The sequence below is a fragment of the Tupaia chinensis genome, unplaced genomic scaffold (assembly GCF_000334495.1).
Source record: "Tupaia chinensis unplaced genomic scaffold, TupChi_1.0 Scaffold000078_1, whole genome shotgun sequence".
Lineage (NCBI taxonomy): Eukaryota > Metazoa > Chordata > Mammalia > Scandentia > Tupaiidae > Tupaia > Tupaia belangeri.
In genome coordinates this window covers 7,913,552-7,936,638 of record NW_006159539.1, presented here as the reverse complement: position 1 = coordinate 7,936,638, position 23,087 = coordinate 7,913,552, and the positions used below count along the sequence as shown (strand labels likewise).

At 49.6% G+C, this 23,087-nt stretch overlaps 1 protein-coding gene across 1 annotated transcript in view; it reads left to right on the top strand.

Moving 5' to 3' along the window:
* The window catches only part of ST8SIA2 (ST8 alpha-N-acetyl-neuraminide alpha-2,8-sialyltransferase 2), a 76,256-nt gene that overhangs the window by 48,779 nt on the left and 4,390 nt on the right, over positions 1-23,087 (top strand). The window contains exons 4-5 of the mRNA XM_006142672.3: positions 2,148-2,405; positions 9,585-9,878. Of these exons, the coding sequence (XP_006142734.1) occupies positions 2,148-2,405; positions 9,585-9,878 (552 nt within the window). The remainder of the gene's footprint in view (positions 1-2,147; positions 2,406-9,584; positions 9,879-23,087) is intronic.

Below are 23,087 nucleotides of genomic sequence, written 5' to 3'. Positions count from 1 at the left end.
ACGACATGCTGCCATCCAGAGGGAAAACGAATTTCTTTCAACTTCATTCAATTAGTCACCGAAATTATTCGTAATAAAAGATTCTGAGAGTGATTTGGAAAGATGTTTAATAATTGATAGTAATTTCTTATAATTAGCTAGAAATTAATTCACTCACAGAGGTGTTTATTTATGGGCTTTCTGGGGGCTCTCTTTGCTTTTAAATACTTTAGGGTAAGTAATTGCAAGGGTCTCAGCAGTTTCTAAACTGTATTAGTTTGCTGAGTTGTGTAATCCTTGGTACAGCACAGTAAATAAGAACAATGCCTGTCATTCATCAGGAGCTACGAATCAGTCAGCAAGGCTGGGTGTCAGGCGTGCTAACAAGAGATCTGGGTCATGAAATAGGAAAGACAGTGGAAGAAGAGGATTCTGCCCTGCCAAGGGTTCTAGCCATCCTGACTACATCAGAGACCCCCGAACCTGGACACGTGGTCAGAGATACCTGGAGTCCCCAGAATCAGGATTTCTCAACTATTAGCCCAGAGCTTTCAAATTCTTCAGCTTCCCAAGTGACCGAGGGTGCAGCCCCCTGGGATACACCACAGAATATGAACCTCTCCAATCCAGCAGGCTCTCGGGCCTCAGGGTTACCATTTGTATGATGGGATGGCTGCCTACAGATACTCACGTTTGCCAAGGATGTGACAGCCCAGGGCTCTGTGGCACCCAGTCCAGCATCCTTCTATCTGTCTAGAGGGGAACTCACTGCAGGAAATGAAATCTAATTTCAGCTGAGCTGGGTATCAAGTTTCTTTCTTTTATGACTGGATTTCTAAAAGTCCTTAGGGTCATTTAGACAGTTCTCTCTCTCTCTGTCTTCATTAATTTGCCATAGTATATGGAGTGAGACAGAGGGAGAGGGGAGGGAGGGAGAGGGGAGGAGAAAGAGAGCAAGAAAGTAAGAAAGTAAGAAAGTACCCCCGGGGGCAGGGGGATGACCGTGCCACAGTCATTTTTCCTCCGTTGTCTTCTTGGGATCTGAGGCACACACACACCCAGTGTGTTTTTCAAGCTGCCAGGTCCAGGAGCCAAACCATACAGTGGGCCCCGTGGTATCCAGCCAACTTAACCACCACACCACCGTGGCCCGGATTTAGATAGTTCTTTAGGTAAAACGCCCAGCTAAGATCCTCAGATCCCTGGGAAGAAGCCAAATGTTTGGGTTAAACTTCTCTGATCAGCCCAAGAGGATGCCCATCCTCTCCTGACCCCATGCACGCTACACTGGTGACTCTAAAACATTGCTAAATCAGCGTCACCCTAGAGCCTGTCCTCTGTCACCTTCTTTATAATAGGACAGCATTGTCACAAGGTAGCCAGCTTCTCTGTGGGGCCAGGGAGGTGTCAGGCTTACCAAGCCCACACTAGCCAGCGTTTGGGATGGATAAAAGGTCCAGCTCACAGGATGTGGGCCTTTCTCAGTGTCTCGGGGATGAGAGTGTCACACGCCACACCATTATCCATGCCATACCACACTTCCATTCACCGCAGTTGGCCCCTTTTGCCACAAAAACCTTCCATGGGTAGAAATACTCCAATGAGGAACAAGGGACATGTCCTCCTAACTTGTGTATCCAGTTCAGGACTCCCTGTCAGATGACGGCCCTAGATCCCCCTAAAAGAAGGGGTACAATGTAGAATGAATAACTGTCGAGGTTTGCCCAAGACTGCAGGGTTCCCAGGGGCACAGGATTTTCAGTGCTAAACCGGAAGTTGTAGGCAAACCAAGATGGTTGGTCTCCTTCCCAAGCAAGGCCTTCCTTGAGGTCTTCCAGGTTCGTCTCTAGAGCCTTCCTCCCAGGCCCTCCACAATGAGTTTACCTCCAATCTTAGTGGAGGGATTCCTCAGGGCAGTTTTCATCCTTGACAGGGGGAAGGTATAAACCAGGGTAACCACCATATTGACCCCTGCCATAGTTTCACCTGGGCCATTTCTGACAAGCCCTGCCTGGAACCTGTTCCTGGTGAGGATCTGAACTCTCAGCATGCTCCACCTGGGTGCCAGACTGAGCCACCCTGCAGGATGACATAGGACAGGAGAAGCTGGCTTGACCAAAGGCAGCTGACAACATGAAGATCTTTTCACACATGCTTTATTTTCACAGAAAGCAGATCTTAAAGTTCCTGGATGCTGAAAAGGACATTTCTGTCCTCAAGGGGACCCTGAAGCCTGGAGACATTATTCATTACATCTTTGACCGAGACAGCACAATGAACGTATCCCAGAACCTCTACGAGCTCCTCCCCAGGACCTCACCACTAAAGAACAAGCACTTCCGGACCTGTGCCATCGTGGGCAACTCCGGGGTCCTGCTCAACAGTGGCTGTGGGCAGGAGATTGACACGCACAGCTTTGTCATAAGGTAACCCACTGCAGCAGGTGCTCTGGGCCTAAGTGGTGGCAAGTTTAACTTGAGCATGGACAGTTGTCCCAAGAGACTATAAAGCAGGATACACTGGCTGGATTACACCCTTTTTTTTTTTGAAAGGTTTTTGGTATAGGGCGCGTGAGCTCGCCAGAGAGACAGAGAGATAGAAAGCAAGAAATCACCCCCCAGGGAGGATGGCTATGCTGCAATCCCTTCTCCTCCATTCTCTTCTCGGGATCTTGGGCATGCACGCACACGCATCCAGTGTGAGTTTAAGCCGCCAGGTCCGGAACTCGAACCACGGTCAACTATATGGGAATCCAGCAACGGAGCCATTACACTAACTGCTGGTCTCTTTTTTTATTTTTTGAGAGAGAGAGAGATTTTCGCTATAGGGCACATGTGCTCACTAGAGAGATAGAGAAAGAGAGACAAAAAGCAAGAAATCATCCCCCTCTCCCCCAGGGAGGGTTGGCCACACTGCAATCCCTTTGCCTCCATTCTCCTGTTGGGGTTTTAGGCACACACACACACATGTGCCCAGCGTGAGTTTTAAGTCACTGGGTCTGGGACTCGAACCGCAGTTAACTACATGGGAGTCCAGCAACATAGCCATTACACTAACTGCTGGTCCCAAATCCTTGCATAGATTTTTATAAGCATTTTTCATGAACTTTCAAAGACCTTGTATCAGCTCTCATTTTCCAGTCACCTGGGACTTTCAGACACAGTTCTCCAGGGCCCTGACACCTGATCCCAACTCATACAGACTTGGAAACAAGGCCTTCCTGTCCCCTGGTCAAAAGTAGGGCACACAGAGCTTTGAGTTTCTTCCCAAAAGACCTCCGGCCCTGGCAAGCCTACAGGCTGTTTCTCAGGTTTCCACGGGCTGGTCCTGATGCACAGAGAGCCTTGTCCTGGAACTCTGGGATGCAATCTAATCCAAATCCCCCTGGCCCTCCCGACAGAAACCGGGTTTTGCTCCTGCCTCCACGGGGATGGGAGAGCACCGCGGTCTGGCATCCAGAGTCGCTTTGGCTTTGTTATCCTTTGTCAGGTCTGTCTGTACTGGCCTGCCCACTAGTTCAGTCCCTATGTTTCCAAGCCCTCCAGTCTTAAGATCAGTTTAGGGAGGGTGAGGTGAGCAGAAGGAAGGGGAGGGAGGGTGGCAAGTTTTTCTGATTGGAAGCCAGAGAAGGAGTAAGGGGTGGGAGGGAGGGAGGAAAAGATAGAGGCAGGGTCAGCCTGTCTCCTGGTGTTGGTGCCATGCTGGGCGGTGGAGGGAGACTTCCAGAGCTAGTGGCAGGGGGAGAAGCCAGGCCTCTTTCTTTCTCACAGTCGTATCAACAGGGAGCTCTCCGTGCTCCACTGGATGCTGTCCAAGGAATTTCTAGAGGTGGCTTCCGAAGATTTGGGCCACCAGTTTCCTCTCTGGACACTTGCACAGCAAAGCGAGTAGCGTGGCATCCGCAGTGTAGTCCTGGCTCTGCTGCCCGTTTGTCCCGTTTCTGGGCCCATCTCTCTCTCTCTCCCTCTTCCCCCCTTTCGGGCGTCAATTTCATCCTCTGTAGAATGGGCAGGCTGGACAGGTCAGCTTTAAGGTCTTTGCATTAGGAATACTGCCAAACTCTGAGCCAGCTTCTTAAACTTTAACTGCCTGACAGAGTCACCTGGGGGTGTTGACATGAAGATCACCAGGTTGGGAGTGGGGGGAGGTTGGGACTCTGCATGTTTTTCCCTTTTTTTGGGGGGGGGAGGATAGACTTTTACTATAGGGTTCATACATTTTCTGGAAAGACAGAAAGTGGGAAATCACCCCCCAGGGCAGATGGCCACGCCACAATCCCCTCTCCATTCTCCTCTCAGGATTTTGGCCATGCACACACACACACACACCTGGGATGAGTTTTAAGCCACTGGGCCAGGACTCGAACTGCACTCAACTATGTAGGAGTCCAGCTACATAACCATTACACCATCTGTTGGTCTGGTCCCAATCTGCATTTCTTTATTTTTCTTTGAAAGATTTTTGCTATAGGGCTCATGCACTCACCAGAGAGATAAAAAGCAAGACATCACCTTCCAAGGAGACAGCCACAACGCACCCCCTTCTCCTCCATTCTCCTCTCAGGATTTTGGACACACACGCACATGCACCTGACAGGAGTTGAAGCCACCAGGTCCAAGAGTTGAACTGTGTGACTACGTGGGAGTCCGGCACTGCATCATCTGCTGGTCACAAGGGACTCTGCATTTCTTTTTTAAAAGCAAGACATCACCTTCCAAGGAGACAGCCACAACGCACCCCCTTCTCCTCCATTCTCCTCTCAGGATTTTGGACACACACGCACATGCACCTGACAGGAGTTGAAGCCACCAGGTCCAAGAGTTGAACTGTGTGACTACGTGGGAGTCCGGCACTGCATCATCTGCTGGTCACAAGGGACTCTGCATTTCTTTTTTTTTTTTTTTTGCGGTGGGGAGAGGTTTTTGCTATAGGGCACGTGCACTCGCCAGAAAGACAGAGACAAGAAAGAGAAATCAATCCTCCGGGGAGATGACCATGCCACAATCCCCTCTCCTCTATTCTCCTCTTGGGATCTTAGGCCCACATGTACATGTGCCCAGTGTGAGTTTAAGCCACCAGGTCCAGGACTCGAACCACGGTCAACTACATGGGAGTCCAGCGACATAGTCATTATGCCATCTGCTGGTCCTGGGACTCTGCATTTCTAACATGCGTCACAGGCGTTGCTGATGGTAGCCTGGGGGCTGCTCTTGAAGAGGCATGGCCACTGCACACTGCCTGGCTCCTCCGTGTGTCTTCCACACCAGACCATACGTATTTAGAAAGAATGGCCTGAAAAGCCAAGGAGAGAACTACTATACAAAATGCAGTTGCTGGGACCAGCAGTTAGCATAATGGCTATGTTGCTGGACTCCCATGTAGTCGACCATGGTTCGAGTCCCGGACCCGGGGGCTTAAACTCACGCCGGACGTGTGTGCATGCGTGCCCAAGATCCCGAGAGGAGAATGGAAGAGAAGGGATTGCGGCGTGGCCATCCCCCCAGGGGGTGATTTCTCGCTTTCTGTCTCTCTGTCCCTCTGTCTGTCTGGCAAGCGCACGCACCCTATAGCAAAAAACCTCCCCAAAAAGAAGAAAAAAAAAATGCAGTTGTCCTTGGACTCTGAGGTCTATGTACTTGACTCTCGAAGTTCTGTGCATCTACTGGGTAGACTTGAAAGGCATTTTAGAAAATTTCATCCCTGGTGGGGGCAGACCTGGTGAGATGCCAGTGATAAATGCCCAGAGCAGCTGTAGCTCCCCACCCCACCAGGGCCACTCCTCCGGGTTCTTCCCCACTAGAGGAATCACTCCATACCCTCCACTCAGAGACGGCCTACAGGCTCAAGCTCTGCACAAAGAAGGAATGGATCGCGGGGTGAGCATTAAATGACATATATGCATCATAACGTCTACATGAAGCGTGCATTCTCTGAGGATCTTGTGTCCCCCCCCCACACACACACACTTCACCCCCAGATAGTGATCTCCAAAGCAGAGTGGCTGTGTCCACTGCTAGACGTTCGGCCCAACACTGTACCCAACGCAGAAGAGACGGGGCTGCGGGGCTTGGGTGAGATGACAGACACCAGGAAGTTCTTGGTGAAGATGTTTCTGTCTCTCTTTCTCTGTCCACTCAAGTCTTTTTGTCAGCTCACCCTGCCTGGTGCTTACAGTTTCCTCCTCTTCGTAAGAGACAGAGAGACCTGTAAGACCTCACCCCCTCTCAGAATACTGTGTGTGAGGACCACAGACCTGTGAGTCTTGGTAGGACATGCTGCATGCAAAATGCAACGAGCTCGCAAAACACGGCACCTCCCAGGGAGCTCAGGACAGACGTCCTAAAGAAGCAGCATTAGAGCATGGCTTGGCTTTGACCAGCGAGGATGGTCAGGAGGGGAAAAGCGCATGAGGAAAGACACAGAAGCAAGAAGACAGATTTGGGGGCCCAAGAGGCTGCTGCCTGGGCAAGCACAGGTTGCCTAATGTGTCATGGAACAAGACTGGTCAGGAGGCTGGTCCCAGAGAATCCCGTGAGCCTGTCACACCAGGGCCAGGAGACTGAGCCTAATTCAAGATCATGTGTGCAGAGTGAATTTCCAGGTGTTCGGGGATTAAAACCTCACTGTGCATGCAAACATGCATGCATGCACACACACATGCACGCACACCTTCCAAGAAGAATATCCTGGGAACAAAGGCGGTGCTGTCATCACACCTACACACTGGACACCCAGCATGGACTGGAGGCTCTTCTACACACTTCGTATTTATTAACCGATTTATTTCTCACATCGAGCTGGAAGGAATGTTCTATTTTTATTCCAGCCTTGCAGTGAGGAAATCGAGGTAGAGAGAGTCAAAAGTCACCAGGCAGTAAGAGTCAGGGCCTAAGCAAAAAAAATAAATAAATAAAAAGTCAGGGCTGGGCTGCTGACCCGGACAGCCTGGCTCCGGCTCTCCCTGCAGAGTACACCAGAGGACATGGTTGTTTCTGGAAGGGAGTGACTGCTGGACGGCAGGGCCCAGAGCCAAGTCTATGCAGGCAGTGCAGCCTACCCACAGCCCACCCAGACCGTGCTCTGGGAGGCCTGGCCTCCACTGGACTGGAGAGCTTAGATCAGGCTTAACCCTTTCCTGGTCCCCCCCTCCCCACTAGATGCAGCAGTTCACCTCCGTGGGTAGGGACGCATGTGGAGAGTCCATTCAGAGCAGAGCTACCCCCGGGTATGCTGCTCCAGGCCGCTGTGTGACTCATAAATGGGGTGATTTATAAAAAGAGAGGTTTATCTGCCTCTCAGATACGGAGCCAAGAAGTTCAAGTGCATAGGGCCTTGCTGGGGAAAGGGTAAGTGGTGGAGGAAGGGAGCATGCCTGTGTCCTCACCTCTGCCTCATCCCCCTCTTCATAAATTCACCAGGAGTCCACGGGGGGACCCCATCCTGTTGCCTCCTCACCTCCCAAAGGCCCCATCTTTCTTTTTTCTTTTTTTCTTTTTATTGGGTCATCAAAAAAGTCATGCCATGTTTTTCTATGCAAAAGTACTTTGTGACTTTCTGATGACCCAACAGTTTGCAAGAGGGCATGTATGCTAGTCAGAGAGAGACAGACAGTGAGAGAGAAAGCACCCACCATGGGCATGGCCATGACCCAATCGCTTCTCCTCCATTTTCTCCTTCCTTTTGGGATTCTGGATACGCATGGACACATGCATATGGCATGTTTCTCAAGCTATCGGGTCCAGGACTCCAACCACAGAGTTGCCTGTGTGGGATCCAGCCATCTTAGCCATGGGCTGGCCCATGGCCCTGCTTCTCAACACCATAGTCGGATTAGGTCTCCATGCTCTGGAGATATTACAATGGCTCACCAGATTTTAACCTATGAATTAGGGGGACACAGAGAAACATGGTACAGTTATTGGAAAAGCCAGAGTTGAGTCTGGGGTTCAGTTTCCTTTTCAGACTTCACGGTTGCTTCCCAAGTCCCTCTAGTGCATCTGGAAACCCTACTGAGAACTGGGTCCTATGCTGAGTGGGGGGTGGTGGGGAGAGTCCCAGCACACACTGCCTGGTTCCCATAGCATCTTCCCCTGGCCAGTTTCTGGACTGCCAATGTTGCAGTGGGGCGTGAGCCTCCTGGCCCTTGTCCCTGCTCCTCCATGGTCCCACCACGGACTGGCTCCCATCTGCTTGCTTCTGTCTCTCTAGGAGGAAGCCTACTAGCTGTGGTTGATTCCAGTAAGTCTGAACCGCACTGGGTCTACCCGGGAGTTGGCCTGGAAGAGACCCAGACTCTCAGGAAGGCCATGAAAGCTTGGCCCAGCAGGGCTTTTGGGCATTAATGACCCCCAATTAGCTAATGTGCTGTCAATGACACGCCAATCTCTGAGGCCAGTGGCAGAGGTTCCTAAAGATGTCCCAAAACAATTCTGTCCCCTTGCAATGTTTAGCCATGGTCAGAGATGGCAAGGCCTGGGGTGTGAATGGGAGGAGGGGATATTTGAGGGGATTGTCTCCAAAATGAAAATAGGATTTTGAGTCATGGGTACTTGCTGGTTCCCCTACCAGCTCTGGGACTCTGAGCAAGCTAATTTCCAGTCTGGGCCTCCGTTTCGTCATCTGTGAAAAAAGGGTGATTAAAACAGGTGACGATAAGATAAGGTGTCTTATGTTAAAGCCAGTCAAGTGGCTGGGCTCACACTAGGGACTCAGTAATGTTAATTTTCTCTCTCAATAGCCACGTTTTCTTCCTGCTTGTGGAAGGAGGACAGGCCTTGCTTCAGTGGAAGGAGAACTGGCGTCTTTCTGGATTTCATGATCTGGCAAAGATGACGTGTGGTCCTGGTTTCATGTCTCCAGTCCTCTTTTATCTACATGAAGCCTACTCAAAATATTCCTAAGAAATGGACACTTTGGGGTCCAGCACATGGCATGATGGTTACATTGTTGAACTCCCACATGACCAATCGCGGTTCAAGTCCTAGGTCCAGTGACTTGAAACTCATGCCAGGCATGTGCGCATGTATGCCCAAGATCCCAAGAGGAGAGTGGAAGAGAAGGGATTGTGGCACCCCTGGGGTGTGATTTCTCACTTTCTGTCTATCTCTCTCTGTCTCTCTGGTGAGTGTACATGTCTTATGGCAAAAATCTCTCTGAGCCACTACGCCACCTCCTGGCCCCAACAATGAACATTTATTGAGCTACTGGACATGCAGTAAGGGGGTACTTTTGTGATTTCCATTATATTAGGTTGTCGGGAAAATCTGATTTTTTCCCTCTGTTTTCCTATGTAAAAATGCATCGTGACTTTCCCAACAAACCAATAGCACAAGTCATGGAAGCTCTTGGAAAGCAAGAGAGGATGAGCAAGTTGCCCAGGATCGCACAGGTAGAATGTGTGGTAGAAGGTTCTAGCAAAGTTCCGTGTACGTGGCAGGAGGAGGAGATGGAGGGAGACCAGAGGTGCCCATGAGTGCAGGGAGATGCCCCGGGTGCTTGTGTGGGGCCTAGGAGGAAGCCAGGAGAGATGAAAGGGGAGAGAGAGCTGAGCAGAGGTCAGCGGCTCAGCTTTCCTGACAGGACCCTATTGCCTTTCTCTCTGGCAGGTGCAACCTGGCTCCGGTGCAGGAGTATGCCCAGGATGTGGGGCTCAAGACGGACCTGGTGACCATGAATCCCTCGGTCATCCAGAGGGCCTTTGAGGACTTGGTCAATGCTACATGGCGGGAGAAGCTGCTGCAGCGGCTGCACAGCCTGAATGGCAGCATCCTGTGGATCCCTGCCTTCATGGCCAGGGGAGGCAAGGAGCGCGTCGAGTGGGTCAACGAGCTCATCCTCAAGCACCGTGTCAACGTGCGGACCGCGTACCCCTCGCTGCGCCTGCTGCACGCCGTCCGCGGGTGAGCGGCCTTCCCACGGGGCGGGGGGCCCTCGCTAGGCCTGGGAGATGCCTGGTGGGCAGAATTCCTTTCCCAGGGGCATTCCCATCCCAGCGCCAGCCCTTAGCAAGTCGCCTGGGCTTTCTGAGCCTCCACATCTTGACAAAGGAGAAGGTTTGGCAAATGGGTTTCCCCTGGCACGTGGGTTTTGACCCATTCGGGGTGACTACCTGGAGAGCTGTGCTGAGAACGATCCTGAGGCTCTATGGAGGCTCGGTGGGAGCAGATGCCATGGGTATGGGAGAAGAGGCGATGGCTGGTAGGTCACATATCTGCCATCCTTGTGGTGATGTCCAGGGAAACCGGGATTAGATGAACTTTACTTCAAGTGTGTCACCTTAGTTTCGCTAAACTTCCGTTTTCTCGTAATGTGAGGGTGGGGATGGTAAGCTAGGAGCTTGAGCAGACAGGTGGGCACTGGTGCCATGTTCTGTGACAGGAGAGCCTGGAGAAGCTCATGCATGTTGGGGGGTACTGAGGAAGAGAATTCATTCTCGAACACACTAAATGCGAGATGCCTGTTGCCTGTTACAAATACAGATGCTCCTCAACTTACAGTAAGGTTTTGATCTGACAGAGCCCCTCATAAATTGGAAGTATCAGTCAAAAAAATGTATTTCATACAGTTAACCTACCGGACATCAAAGATTAGCCTAGCCTGCCCTTAACATGCTTAGAAAACTGACATTAACCTACACATATGGTAGACTGCAGAATCATCGAACACAAACCATATTCCATAATGAAGATATTAAAAAAAAAACCTTTTAATCAAAATCCAAAGTATGGGGCCAACAGGTGGCATAGCGATTAAGGTGCTGGACTCCCACATGGCCAACTGAAGTTCAAGTCCAGGATCCAGTGACTTCAAACTCACACTGGGCACATGTGCATGCACACCCAAAATTCTGAGAGGAGAATGGAAGGGAAGGGATTGCACATGGCCAACCTCTTTGCAGGGCGGGGGGTGATTTCTCACCTTCTCTCTGTCTCTCCGGTGAGTGCACACGCCCTATAACAAAAATTTCTCAAAAAAAAAAAAAGTCAAAGGACGGTTTCCTACGGAATGCCTATGATTTCACACCATCGCAGTCAAGTCATCATAAATCAAACCACCGTATGTTGGAGATTGTTTGTAGGCCCCACTACGCTCCTGGCCTTCTAGCTCAGGGTTAGGCCCTGCACCTGGATGGCTGTCCAACCACATCGCAGGTCGCTGTCCTGCTGCAGGGACACTAGACAGTTCTGTGCACTGACTCCCCCTGACCAAGGGGCACTGCAATGCTCTTTACTGGGGCCTTAGCATAACTTAGTGTGGGCCTGGAAAGTTCCCTGAGCCACCCACAGAGGAATCTTGTCCTCACAAAGGTGATTCCTAAGTCATCCAGACTTGTGACTCACACTGGTGTCATGATGGGCACTGACAGAAAACCCACTGCCCCTAAAAAAGACCTAAAGAGACCTTGATCCCAGGGCGGACGGAGCCAGTGACGTCTGTGTGGGACACAGGGCTGACTGGGCCACATCCCTCACCCCAGGGGCTGACCTGTCAGGGCCCTTTTCAGTACCCTTCTCCTTCACCCATCACAGAAAAGGTCTGCTGCAGCCCTCACCTCAAGGATTCAGGCTCCATGCCTTAAACGCTGTTTCCCCCTGGAAGGAGGAGCCTCTAGGTGGTTTGGGGGTCCCAGGGATAAGAGAAGAAGGAAGACTGCCCTTTCACAATGAGAGCAAAAGCCCCTTGAATGTAGAATCAGCAACCACCTGGAAGATACCTATGCAGGCAGAGCTATTTCCGGCTATAATTGACTCACTTTCATCTGTCAAAATAGCATTAAGCACCAGTAATAAGCCCTTTAAACAAACAGGCTGTTAATCCTGAGATGGCGACATCTTCCTCTGCAGGGGCTCCCGGAGGAAATACCGCAGGAAGCATGGGTAGGGCTGACCTCTGCTTTCAACAAAGGGAGAGGTGAGGAGAAGGGCCTTCAGGGGCCTCAGAATGGATTTCTGCCAATAGTCCTGTCCTTCTGTGGGGCCATCCTCCTTGTAAGGTACGAGGCCCAGGAGGGCATCAGGGAAAAAGTAGACAGCTAGGGAGAAGAGAAGCTCTCCTGTGCTTAGTGGGGCCTTACCCAGTATTCACTGCAAATGGAGGAATGGGCTGATGGAGATACAGGATGAACCCATGTGGGAAATGATGGAGGGATTGTGAAGGGGGCTGAGGAGACACCCAGCCGAAAGGGTAACGTGGTCTTGTGTCCAGAAAAGAGAGGCAACACTTCCCAAGGATTCAAATCCCAGTTCCGGCCGAAAGCGTAACGTGGTCTCGTGTCCAGAAAAGAGAGGCCGACACTTCCCAAGGATTCAAATCCCAGTTCCGTCATTTCCTCGGTTGTATCACCTGTCTCCCCACCCCCACCCCCATCTCCCTAGCCTTCTTGTTCTCTTCACTCGGACATCCCACCTACCCTAAAACATGTGTCCTGTGCCAACCCAGGAAGGCATGCAGCCAGTCATGGCTACCACAGTCATGGCTGCTACCATTCTTCATAGGGAGAGCTACCGCGTGAGGAAGAGATGAGACTTGCCTTAGGGACTCAGAGGTAGAACTAGGGCTGGAAGGCGAAACCAGAGCAGAAAATACATCCAGGTTTAATCTGATACCAGACTCTGTAGTAGTCAGAGCGGTGGGCTAAGTCAAATTAGTCAATCATTAATCCTTTACCCTGAAATCTCTGTAACAGACTACAGTTTACAAAATAATACTGTTTGCTTCTTTAGAAGTCTCTTGCCCAGTAAGCCCATTTATGGGGTGTATGGAGAGACAGGGGCAAACGGCTTTTTGTTTGTTTTTGAGAGAGGTTTTTTGGGTTTTGTTTGTTTGTTTGCTTTTGTTTTGTTTTTTGCTATAGTGTGCACTCTCCACAGAGACAGAGAGACAGAAAGCAAGAAATCACCTCCTAGGGGGATGGCCACATCATACTCACATCTCATCTATTCTCCTCCTGGGATCTTGGGTACACAAGCACATGTCCCCAGCGTTGACTTTCAAGCCGCCAGGTCTGGGACTCAAACTGTGGTCAGCCAAGTGGGAGTCCAGGAACATAACCACAACGCCATCTGCCAGTCCTGGGATAAAAGGTTTTATTCTGATAAGATACAAAACATAAAATTTACTATTGTAGCCATTTTAAGTACACCTTCCACTTAGAAGAAACTTACTCTTAGAAGAAAACACGGGGGAAAATCTTCACCACCTTGGGTTTGGCAAGGGTCTCTAAGCATGACATCAAAGTCACAGACAAGGAAAGAACAAGAAAGATCAATTTGATTATAGGAAAATTAAAAGCATGTGCATCAAAGGACTCTATCAACAAGAGTAAAAAGGCAACTTACAAAAGAGGAAAAAGTATTTACAAGTACTACATCTGATCAAGAATTAACATCCAGGATATGGACAGAATTCCTACAGCGCAACAGCAACAAGACCCAAATAACTCAATTTGATAATAAACAAAGGATTTCAATAGATGTTCATCCAAAGAGGATACACAAACGATCGATAAGCACATGCGGGGAACTCAACATCAGTGGTCATTCGGAAACACAAGTCAAAACTACTGTGAAATATCACTCACCTCCAACAGCTTGGCTGTTACGAAGCAAACAGAAAATACAGAGTGTTGCTAAAGATGTGGAGAAACGGGGACCCTTACACTTGACTGGTGGGAATTTTAACTGAGAATAGCTTTGACACAGCCTACTATTTTCACTCTGCAGATGAGGAACTGAATGCACAGATAAACTGGGTGATTTTTAAGAGGTAACCCAACTAGTAAGCAGCATGCCAAGATCTGAACCACGTGGTCTGGTTCTAACGCAGCACGCCAGACGTAGCAGGATTTACCCCCACTAGGCAAGGCACTGGAGATGCCATACGCTTAGAGGGCTAAGAGTCGCCACACTGGAGAAATGGCATTCGCAGCCCACAGCAGGCGGCAGTTCACTGGAACTTCACATACACACTGCATGCACTAAGCATGGCCAGTTTTCCCACCGGGAGGCACAAGCTGGAAGGTCAGACCGCCTCCGCGTCCCACTGAACCATCAGTATCCAGGCGCAACAGTCTTGCGGAAGCCCGAGTTGAGGCGCTCGATACCCTCTGTCCCTTGACCAACCAAGCCTTTGCCCTCCCAGATTTGCTCAGCTGCTCTTTCACATCCGAGACATCCTTCAGAAGAAAAGCAGACATCCTCACAGCTACTGTGCAACTGCACACTCTGAATGCCACTGGGATGACTCGAATCAGGACACACGGGAGGGTAGATGAGGAGCACAGTGCCGTAGCTAGCACTTGGGGGCTAGACGGTACATTGAGCACCATCTCATGCGATGCAAGAATTAGCACCATTATCCCATTTTAAAGATACGACGACTGATCCTCGAGGAGAAAGCAACTTGCACAGGTCTCATGGCTGGTGAGGAAGAGAGCCAAGACTCCTCTCTTGCCCCGATCATCAGATCCTTGCCGCTGCAGCATACAATCAGGAAATGCTGATGGGGCTCCTGAGTCCTATGCTCTATCTGTTTTCTCGGCAAAGGACAAGGGTCTCTCACCTGGGCAAGGTAACAAGGCCTTGGGTAACTTTGTTCACAGTCCTACCTCACTGCTTTAAAAGAGTAGTTTTCTTTCTTTCTTTCTTTCTTTCTTTCTTTCTTTCTTTCTTTCTTTCTTTCTTTCTTTCTTTCTTTCTTTCTTTCTTTCTTTCTTTCTAATTTTGCCAGAGGACAGATGTACTCACTGGAGACAGAGAGAGACAGAGAAACAGAAGGAAAGAGAGAAAGCACCTCCATGGACAATGGTACTGCTGCAATGCCGTCTTCTCCGCTTCTCCCTCCTTTTGGGATTTGGGCATGCATGCACAAGCACAGGGCATGTTTCACAAGTCACTGGGTCTGGGACTCAAACCAGAGAGTCAGCCTAGTGGAACCCAGCCCCCTTAACTACCATGCCACCAGCTGACCTAAGCCAGTGGTTTTCAACGTGGCCCCTGGACCGACAGCATCAGTATCATCTGATTCCTTGCCAGAAATAGAGATTTTCAGGCTCGCCCAGCCCTGCTGAATCAGAACTCCGGAGCGAGGCCCTGTGAGATGTGTCCTGACAGCCCTTTGCGTGATTCTGACATACGACATACCTTGAGAAGTGCTGCCCTCAGCACAATCATGAGCAATTAACATCCCAGGAAAAACCATAGAGTAGGAGCACTGAGCAACTGGCCATGATCTTCCCCGAATCACGGCGAACTGGAGAGGAGCAACCTGGACAGGCAGTCTTTGGCCCAGTGTTCTAAACATGGGAAGAGAATGAACAGGCCTGGACAGGCAGTGTTCTAAACATGGGAAGAGAATGAACAGCAGCGAACTCGGGGTCAAGTCTAAGCCAGAGTGTAAGGAAGGCTGTCACTTGGATAGTTCCTGGACACGTCACCTTGGAGAAGTAAACAGCAAGAGCAGCCAGGCTCGCTGGGAAACAGCAGGGCACACGGTCCTGAGGCCCCTTGGTGAGAAGGTAAACCCAGGGTCAGAGTCATTGTTTTGTCCCTGGATGGGAGTCAGCCACATTAACAAAGCACTTCATGGGCAACTTGGAGACTTGCAGCCTGGCTGAAAGCTCAAGAAATGGAAGGGAACTAATGTTAACTTTCTCCTCGGCACAACCTTATGGTAGACACTACTGCTATCCCCTTTTTACTCATTAAGGAAACGAGGGCTTGCAAATACTCTGCAAAGTGTCCAAGGTCACACAGATGAGGAGAAGGGCGCTGGGATTCAAATGTATAGGCGTCCAAGGTCTCTAGGTGTTTTCTTCTACCTCCTTTTTCCATATTGATGACAGACAGCTTGGCCACTGTCTGTTGACCAATGACACCCAAGGGTGCTGATTAGATTTCTGTCAACCTCGCGGAGACCTCCACGATCCTACCACTAGTTTAATCCCTGTCCCCATTTTTACTGAAGACTTAAAAAAGAGCATCAATGATCTGCTTAGCAAATTTGCCAGCAATATGACCTTGGAGGGATTCTCTGTATTTGGTGTCTCCGAGTTAAATCCAAATCAATCTAAGAAGAAATTTAACATGGACTAATGCAAAAATGTGTGCTTAGGTTCAAAACAGTGATCCGAGTACAGAAGGATTAACAGTCCCCACCACCAGCAGGTGTGCAGCTGCTCAAAAAGACAGTGTGATCTCAGATTGCAGCAACGGACCTGTAACATCTGAGAGTCGGCAACGGTTTTGTTTGTTTGTTTGAAGGTTTCTGCAAGCACAGGCGTGTGCACGCTAGGCATGATTTTTAAGCTGCCAGGTCTGGGATTCGAACTGTAGTCAGCCATGTAGGAGTCTAGAGCTTGAACCACCACACCACCTGCTGGCCAGGCAACAGCCTTATTTTATTCTGCCTGTTCAGATCCCACTTGGAGAATCCTTCAGTTTGGATGCTAGGCTGGAGGAGCAGCAGAATGGAAGGGGGGGGCTAAGTCAGAAGGTTTTAGGTGGTAAGAAGGCTCCAAGGAGCATGGGCGTGTTGGAGTGTCTTCCTTCGTCCAGCAGATACTACGTAAGCACTTGGAAGGCTCCAGGCCTGTGCAGAAGGAATACAGACAGCAACAAAACAAGGTTCCTGCCCCTCAGAGGCTCACTGACTAGGTCTCTGAGCTCCAGGTGTAGAATGAGGTTTGAGAGAAGATCTACAGGAAGCCAATTTCATCTGGACATTAGCAAGCTCATTCCAACAAATAAAGTCCTCTGACGTGTGCTCAGCTGCGTCTCAGAAGGCAGCGGATTCGGCATTCTTGGAGATGTTCAGGCAGCCGTGGTCCCCTTGCTGGGGCAATGGAGAGGGGAATCCCTATCACAAAGACAGAGCTGATGCATTGGCTTGCTGGGGCTGCCTGAGCCAAGCACCATGGCAATACCATGGACTGGGTGGCTCCAGCAACAGAAGTCTATGGTGTTGCAGCTCAAGAGGCTGAAAGTCCAAGATTACGGTGCTGGCTAGGGGGCCAGCAGGTGGCATAGTAGTTAGGACACTGGAGTCCCACAAGGCTGCCCACTGTTCGAGTCCTGGACTCAGTGGTTTAAAACTCATGCCAGGTTGCGTGTGCATGAGTGCCCAAAATCCTGGGAGGAGAATGGAGGAGAAGAAATGACAGGGTGGCCAACCCCCTTGGGGGTGATTTCTCACTTTCTCTGTCTCTCCAGCAAGCACATGTGCCCTATAGCAAAAGTCTCTTAAACAAACAAAAAAAAAGCGTGGGGTCATTTGGTTCCTTTTGAGAACCATGAGGGAAGGCCTGTCGCAGGCTCTCTCACTGGCTGATAGACAGCTGTCTCTATGTTCATAGGGTGTTAGGGTGTCCTCCCTGCAATGCAATCTAAATTTCCCCTGTTCATAAGAACATGGGTCATACTGGATTAAAGCCTACCTTAGTGACTTAACCTCAGCTTGATTTTTTTTTTTTTTTGGTGACATATCTGTGTCCAAATAAGATCACATTCTGGATCTGGGGGTTAGAATGTCTACACATGAATTAGGGTTCTGGGCATACTTTAATCTATAATAGCTGGGTTAGGTGGCCTATCTTCCCATTCCAAGATTCTTTGATTTCAATACATCTGTGCTAGGACAGTGTCTGACCCACGGTGTGCAAGGGGTCTTCTCAAAGCTCATGGAAACGCGTATTATGAAAAAATTATGCATGGATTTCTGGAAATATTTTGCACCAAAATAAATTCATATGTTAATTCCATTATGCTATGAATTTTTGAAGTCCCTCATACCCAAAAGTTTCCTGCTCATCTAGTTAGCAGACCCAGGCACTACAGGGAAGGGGAGCTCAGTGCAGAATCTGAACAGAGGCCTGCCCTTCCACTCCTCTGCCAGGGCCAGCTTCTGTGCCAGCAGGAGACTTTCAGCCCTAGGCCAGCCTAAGCAGCTCTCCCAGGGGGCCTCTGGCTCTGGCGACCTGCAGAGTGGCATAGCGCCCTGGCTGGCTGTAGGCAAGGCGGGTGAGCGACAGAGGGGGGACACTGAAGCACCTGAGTGTGGCCACAGGAAGTGCTCAGCAGCTGGCAGTGCATGGCTCTAATTCAATTGTAACAACAGGGAGGCTGCAACCCATGGAGAGGGCAGCCCTCGGGCAGGAAAGCAGCCCAAGGGCCCACTCAGCCCAGCTGCTAGGTAGCTGGTGCAGACAAAGCCCATGACTGGTGCTTACCTAAGCACCGAGACTGCTGAGCTTGGGCCTCAGCATGGTCCTAATTCAGCTGATCTCTTCCCACTGGACCGGGCACAGAGGCCAAGTTAGCAAAGCAGGCCATGCTCCATAAGGGGGAGACCAGCACAAGCTGGAAGTGCCCTCTCCCCTCCCTGGTTCCAGTCTGCTCAGACAGAGAAGTGAACTGGATACACCTTTCTGGAAGTGTGTTCTACGGAGAACAAAAGGAGGGAGGTCTGCAGCATTGAGGCACACATGGCTACTGGCATTTATTTATTTTTAATGGGTTCTCTATTTTTTATAAATAGCAATACATGTAGTGAAAAGAAAACTCCAGGGGCTTACAGGTGGAGTGGTAGTTGGCGTGCTGGACTCCCACATGGCCAACCATAGTTCAAGTCCTTGGTCTGCACCTTGTCTTCTAACTTTCCCTTTCTCTCTCTCTCTAGTCAAATTAAAAAATAATAGTAACAAATGGAATTAAATAAAAATAAATAACACTTTAAAAAAGAAAAGTCCAAATTGGATATAAGGATTTACAGTTAAAAGCAAGTTCAACCCCTACCCCTCATTCTCCTCCACAGAAGCAGCCTGTTACACTGGTGTTCTGAGTACGGCTTCTTCCAGAAATACCCCTTTTACACACACGGGGATGCATTTTAAGCAGTGCATCTTACTAAGTTCTGGAAAATATTCCGTCGATACACACACCTTGCTCTGCTTCACAGCCTGCCTCGCCGAGCCTGAATCTCTATTCATGAAAGCAGAAGTCACTGACGGGCCCTGGGGAGGTTCCCAGTCTTTTGCTAGTATAACCAGTGCTATGTCAATCATCCCAGCACCGATACGTGCAAACCCGTGTACACCTAGGTTTGTTCTTTAGAGATGTCTTTGCTAAAAAGAGACAAATACATGCACTGTTGATTTGTATGGCTACTGCCAAACTGTCCTTCCTAGAGGTAGGTACCTATTTAGAGCCTCACCTACAATTACTAAAAATGCCTCTTTGGGCCAGCCAGGTGACATGGTGGTTAAGACGCTGGACCCCCTCATGGGCCAACAGCATGGTTCAAGTCCCAGAACCAGTGACCTGAAAAACATACTGGGCACATGTGGGTGCATGCCCAGAATCCTGAGAGGAGACTAGATTGTGGTATGGTCATCCCCTCTGGGAGATTTCTCACATTCTTTCTGTCTCTCTCTGGAAAACACCCTTACTCCCTAGCAAAAAAAATTATAAAAAAAAAAATAATAATAATAATGAGAAAAAATGGCTCTTTTCCCATAACTTTACCAATAGGTATAATATCAACATTTGTTACACTAGTCAATTTAGTGAAAAATGTGACCGCTTATTCTTTAAAATTAGATTCTTGGGAGGGCAGATGGCTTAACAGTTATGTCACTGGACTCCCATGTAAACAACTGCAGTTCAAGTCTTGGACCCAGAAGCTTAAAACTCATGCCAAGTGTATGTGCATGCATGCCCAAGATCCCAAGAGAAGACTGGAGGAGAAGGGACTGCAGTGTGGCCATCCCCTGTGTCCCCTGGGAGGGGGTGATTTCTCACTTTCTGCCTCACCATCTCTGTGTCTCTCCAGTGAGCACACTTGCCCCACAGCAAAAAAAAAATTCTCTCTAAAATAAACAAACAAAAAACCTAGATTCTTTTGATCATGAATGAGGTTGGCTATAAGGGGTCTTCGAAAAGTCCATGGAAATGTCTATTATGAAATAAACCAAGTATGGATCTCAAAATTAGTTACACCAAAATAATTCAGTTGTATCTTAACTCCATTTTTCCATGAACTCTGGAAGCCCCTTGGTACAATTTTTTGTGTTTGGAGCAACATCAGCTTATGATCTAGAATCTAGCTAGAGGGTCCAAGGGCCTTCAGGGACAGAAAGGGCACCTGGGCAAACCCAACCTCTCTGCTCCCTGAGGGGCCCGCTCTGCAGCAGTCCTTCTTGGCGCCGGCAACTTTCTGCATAGGGTTGATGTTAGTGTGCCTTTAGGCTGCCAAGAAGGGTTTAGAAAGAAGCTGGAGGGATGGGACCAGCAGATAGCATAATGGTTATGTCACTGGACTCCCATGAAGTTGACTGTGGTTCAAGTTCCAGACACAGCGGCTTAAAACTCATGCTGGGTACGTGTGTGTGTGCTCCCAAAATCCCAAGAGGAGAATGGAGGAGAAGGGATTGCAGCGTGGTCATCCCCCCTGGTGGTGGTGGTGGTGTTTTCACTTTCTAAGTCTCTCTCTGTCTCTCTGGCAAGTGCATGCGTGCTATAGGAAAAATCTCTCTCAAAATAAATAAATAAATAAAATAAAGAAGCTGGCACCTCTCTTGCTAATATCCACGAAGTGATATTTACAAAGTGATGCTTCATTAAATAAAGGTTTGCGAAGTGCCCACTTGATGCATGTGCTAGGCTTGGATCTGGGGTTATACAGAAACAAGCAATCCACTTGCTTACGAAATTCATAGTCCCCGGGAAGTAAAAACAAGGGAAGAGATGATCAGTAGTGTGACATGGGCACCGACAGGGAAAGACAACATAGAGGGCCCAAAACCAGCCCAGAGGCCTTCCTGTAGAACTTGACATCAAAGCTGAGCCTGTAAGAAGGGACTGCTAGCCAGGAACACGTGGGTAGTATCCTCAAAATAATAATCATAATAATAATAATGCAAATGTCCTCAGGGCAGAGTGGCTGTGTACTGCGTAATAGAAGAGAATCACACGCAGGCCCAGATCTCAAGAGCTTCACAAGCTTGGCTGAGTTCGCTGGAATACATCCTGTGGCCTCCGGGGCCATTGGAGAGTTTTCAGTGCCATTACCATAGTTGAGATTAGCCTGGTTTGCTTGAATGCGAGCACTGGCTTGGGTAAGCGTGGAAACCTGGGACCAGAAATTGGCCTCCAGCTTCCCCATGGTGGCTTGCCTTCCCAACGGCCCCAGATTCTGAGGAAAAGGCCCCAGCTCCACCTTACCACAAAGCTGGCAGCCCCATCCTAGGATACCCCACAGCGCACCAGAGCCTGACGCAGTGCTCCCAAGGAAAGGATAGCACAGGGCTGTGGGCCCCAGATAGGGGCTGAGGCTGCAGAGGCAGAAGACAAGAAGCTGTGAGTTTGGTTCCCAGCTTAGCTGCTCATCTTGCACAAGGTGCCACCAACTGTCCCGTGGCCAACACCTGTGAGGCATCCCTGCTCCTTAAGGATATTCTGAGCTCCATACTCCTGTGTTTGGGCCCCTTTGGCCCCTTTTCTTTTTTTCTGGGGGAGAGGTGCCAGAAAGAGAGAGAGAGACAGAGAGATAGAAAGCGAGAAATCACCTCCCCCAGGGCGGATGGCCACACCACAATCCCTTCTCCTCCATTCTCCTCTCGGGATCTTGGGCACGCACGCACACGCGCCTGGCATGAGTTTAAGCTATCAGGTCCGGGACACGAACCGCGATCAACTACATGGGAGTCCAGTGACATAGCTATTATGTCAACTGCTGGTCCGCTCATCTTGCACAAGGTGCCACCAACTGTCCCGTGGCCAACACCTGTGAGGCATCCCTGCTCCTTAAGGATATTCTGAGCTCCATACTCCTGTGTTTGGGCCCCTTTGGCCCCTTTTCTTTTTTTCTGGGGGAGAGGTGCCAGAAAGAGAGAGAGAGACAGAGAGATAGAAAGCGAGAAATCACCTCCCCCAGGGCGGATGGCCACACCACAATCCCTTCTCCTCCATTCTCCTCTCGGGATCTTGGGCACGCACGCACACGCGCCTGGCATGAGTTTAAGCTATCAGGTCCGGGACACGAACCGCGATCAACTACATGGGAGTCCAGTGACATAGCTATTATGTCAACTGCTGGTCCTTTGGCCCCTGTTCTTAACAGTAGCAGCCACTATGCTCGCCATGTATCCAACCCCGGAATTCAGGCAGAATTTAGAGATGATTTCAGTAATCTTCATTGATTGCTGTCGGGGCCCATAAAATACAGTCCTTAATCGTCATGGCAATTGGGGCAGCCAATTTGAAAAATAATTACTGCCTTCTTTGAGATTGCTTTGCCTTCTAATTAAAATCTCAAGACTGAGATATTAAAGGTGCGTTGTCAATACAATGTCCCGGATGCACCCAGCTAACCTCATTTGGGAAGGTAAAATTAATTAGTTTGTGTTTTAATACCCAGCTGTTATCCTGAGGAAAGAAACAGTCTACAAGTCGGCCATGCAGACAGTCTCTAAATTGGCCAGAGCGACTGAGGAGATGTAAAGGAAATCGAGAGTGATTTGTTCCTGCATCAGTCAGTCAGCTTCCATTACAAGCTGCTCATTAAATGGCGCCCCTGTGTCCCTGTCAGGCGACGTCGCTAAGGAGTTCTTGTTTACCCGTTAGAAGCCGAAGAGGAAATAAGTGGGTCCCACCATGCTCCCGAGCTCGCCATCCATTCTGGAGCCTCAGTTGCTCCTAACACCTCTCCCACTTGACTTTTCTGGGTGAATAGTTTGGCACAGAATCCGAGAGGCCAGGCGTTTCTAAGCCTGTCCCAGCTGGCCACCATTATAAAGCCACATGCTAGCTTCCCCCTTCCTTCCTTCCTACGTTTCCTCAGTTTTCAATTTCATTTGAGTCCAAGATTTGCTGAGTTTAACAGCCATCGAGATAATCAACTCTGGTCTATGCTACAGTAACAACCCCCTGGGACTTTGGTGGCTTAGCCCAACACAAGTTTCATTCTTGGGGCCAGCAGGTGGTGGAGTGCTGCTGGACCCTCACACATGTGTCCTGCAGCCCTGTGAGACCCAGTGCTGGGACAGACAGACTCCCAAGTGACCGGAGGTGCCCACAGGGTCACGCTTAGCACAACCCAGAGACCAGGGCCAAACT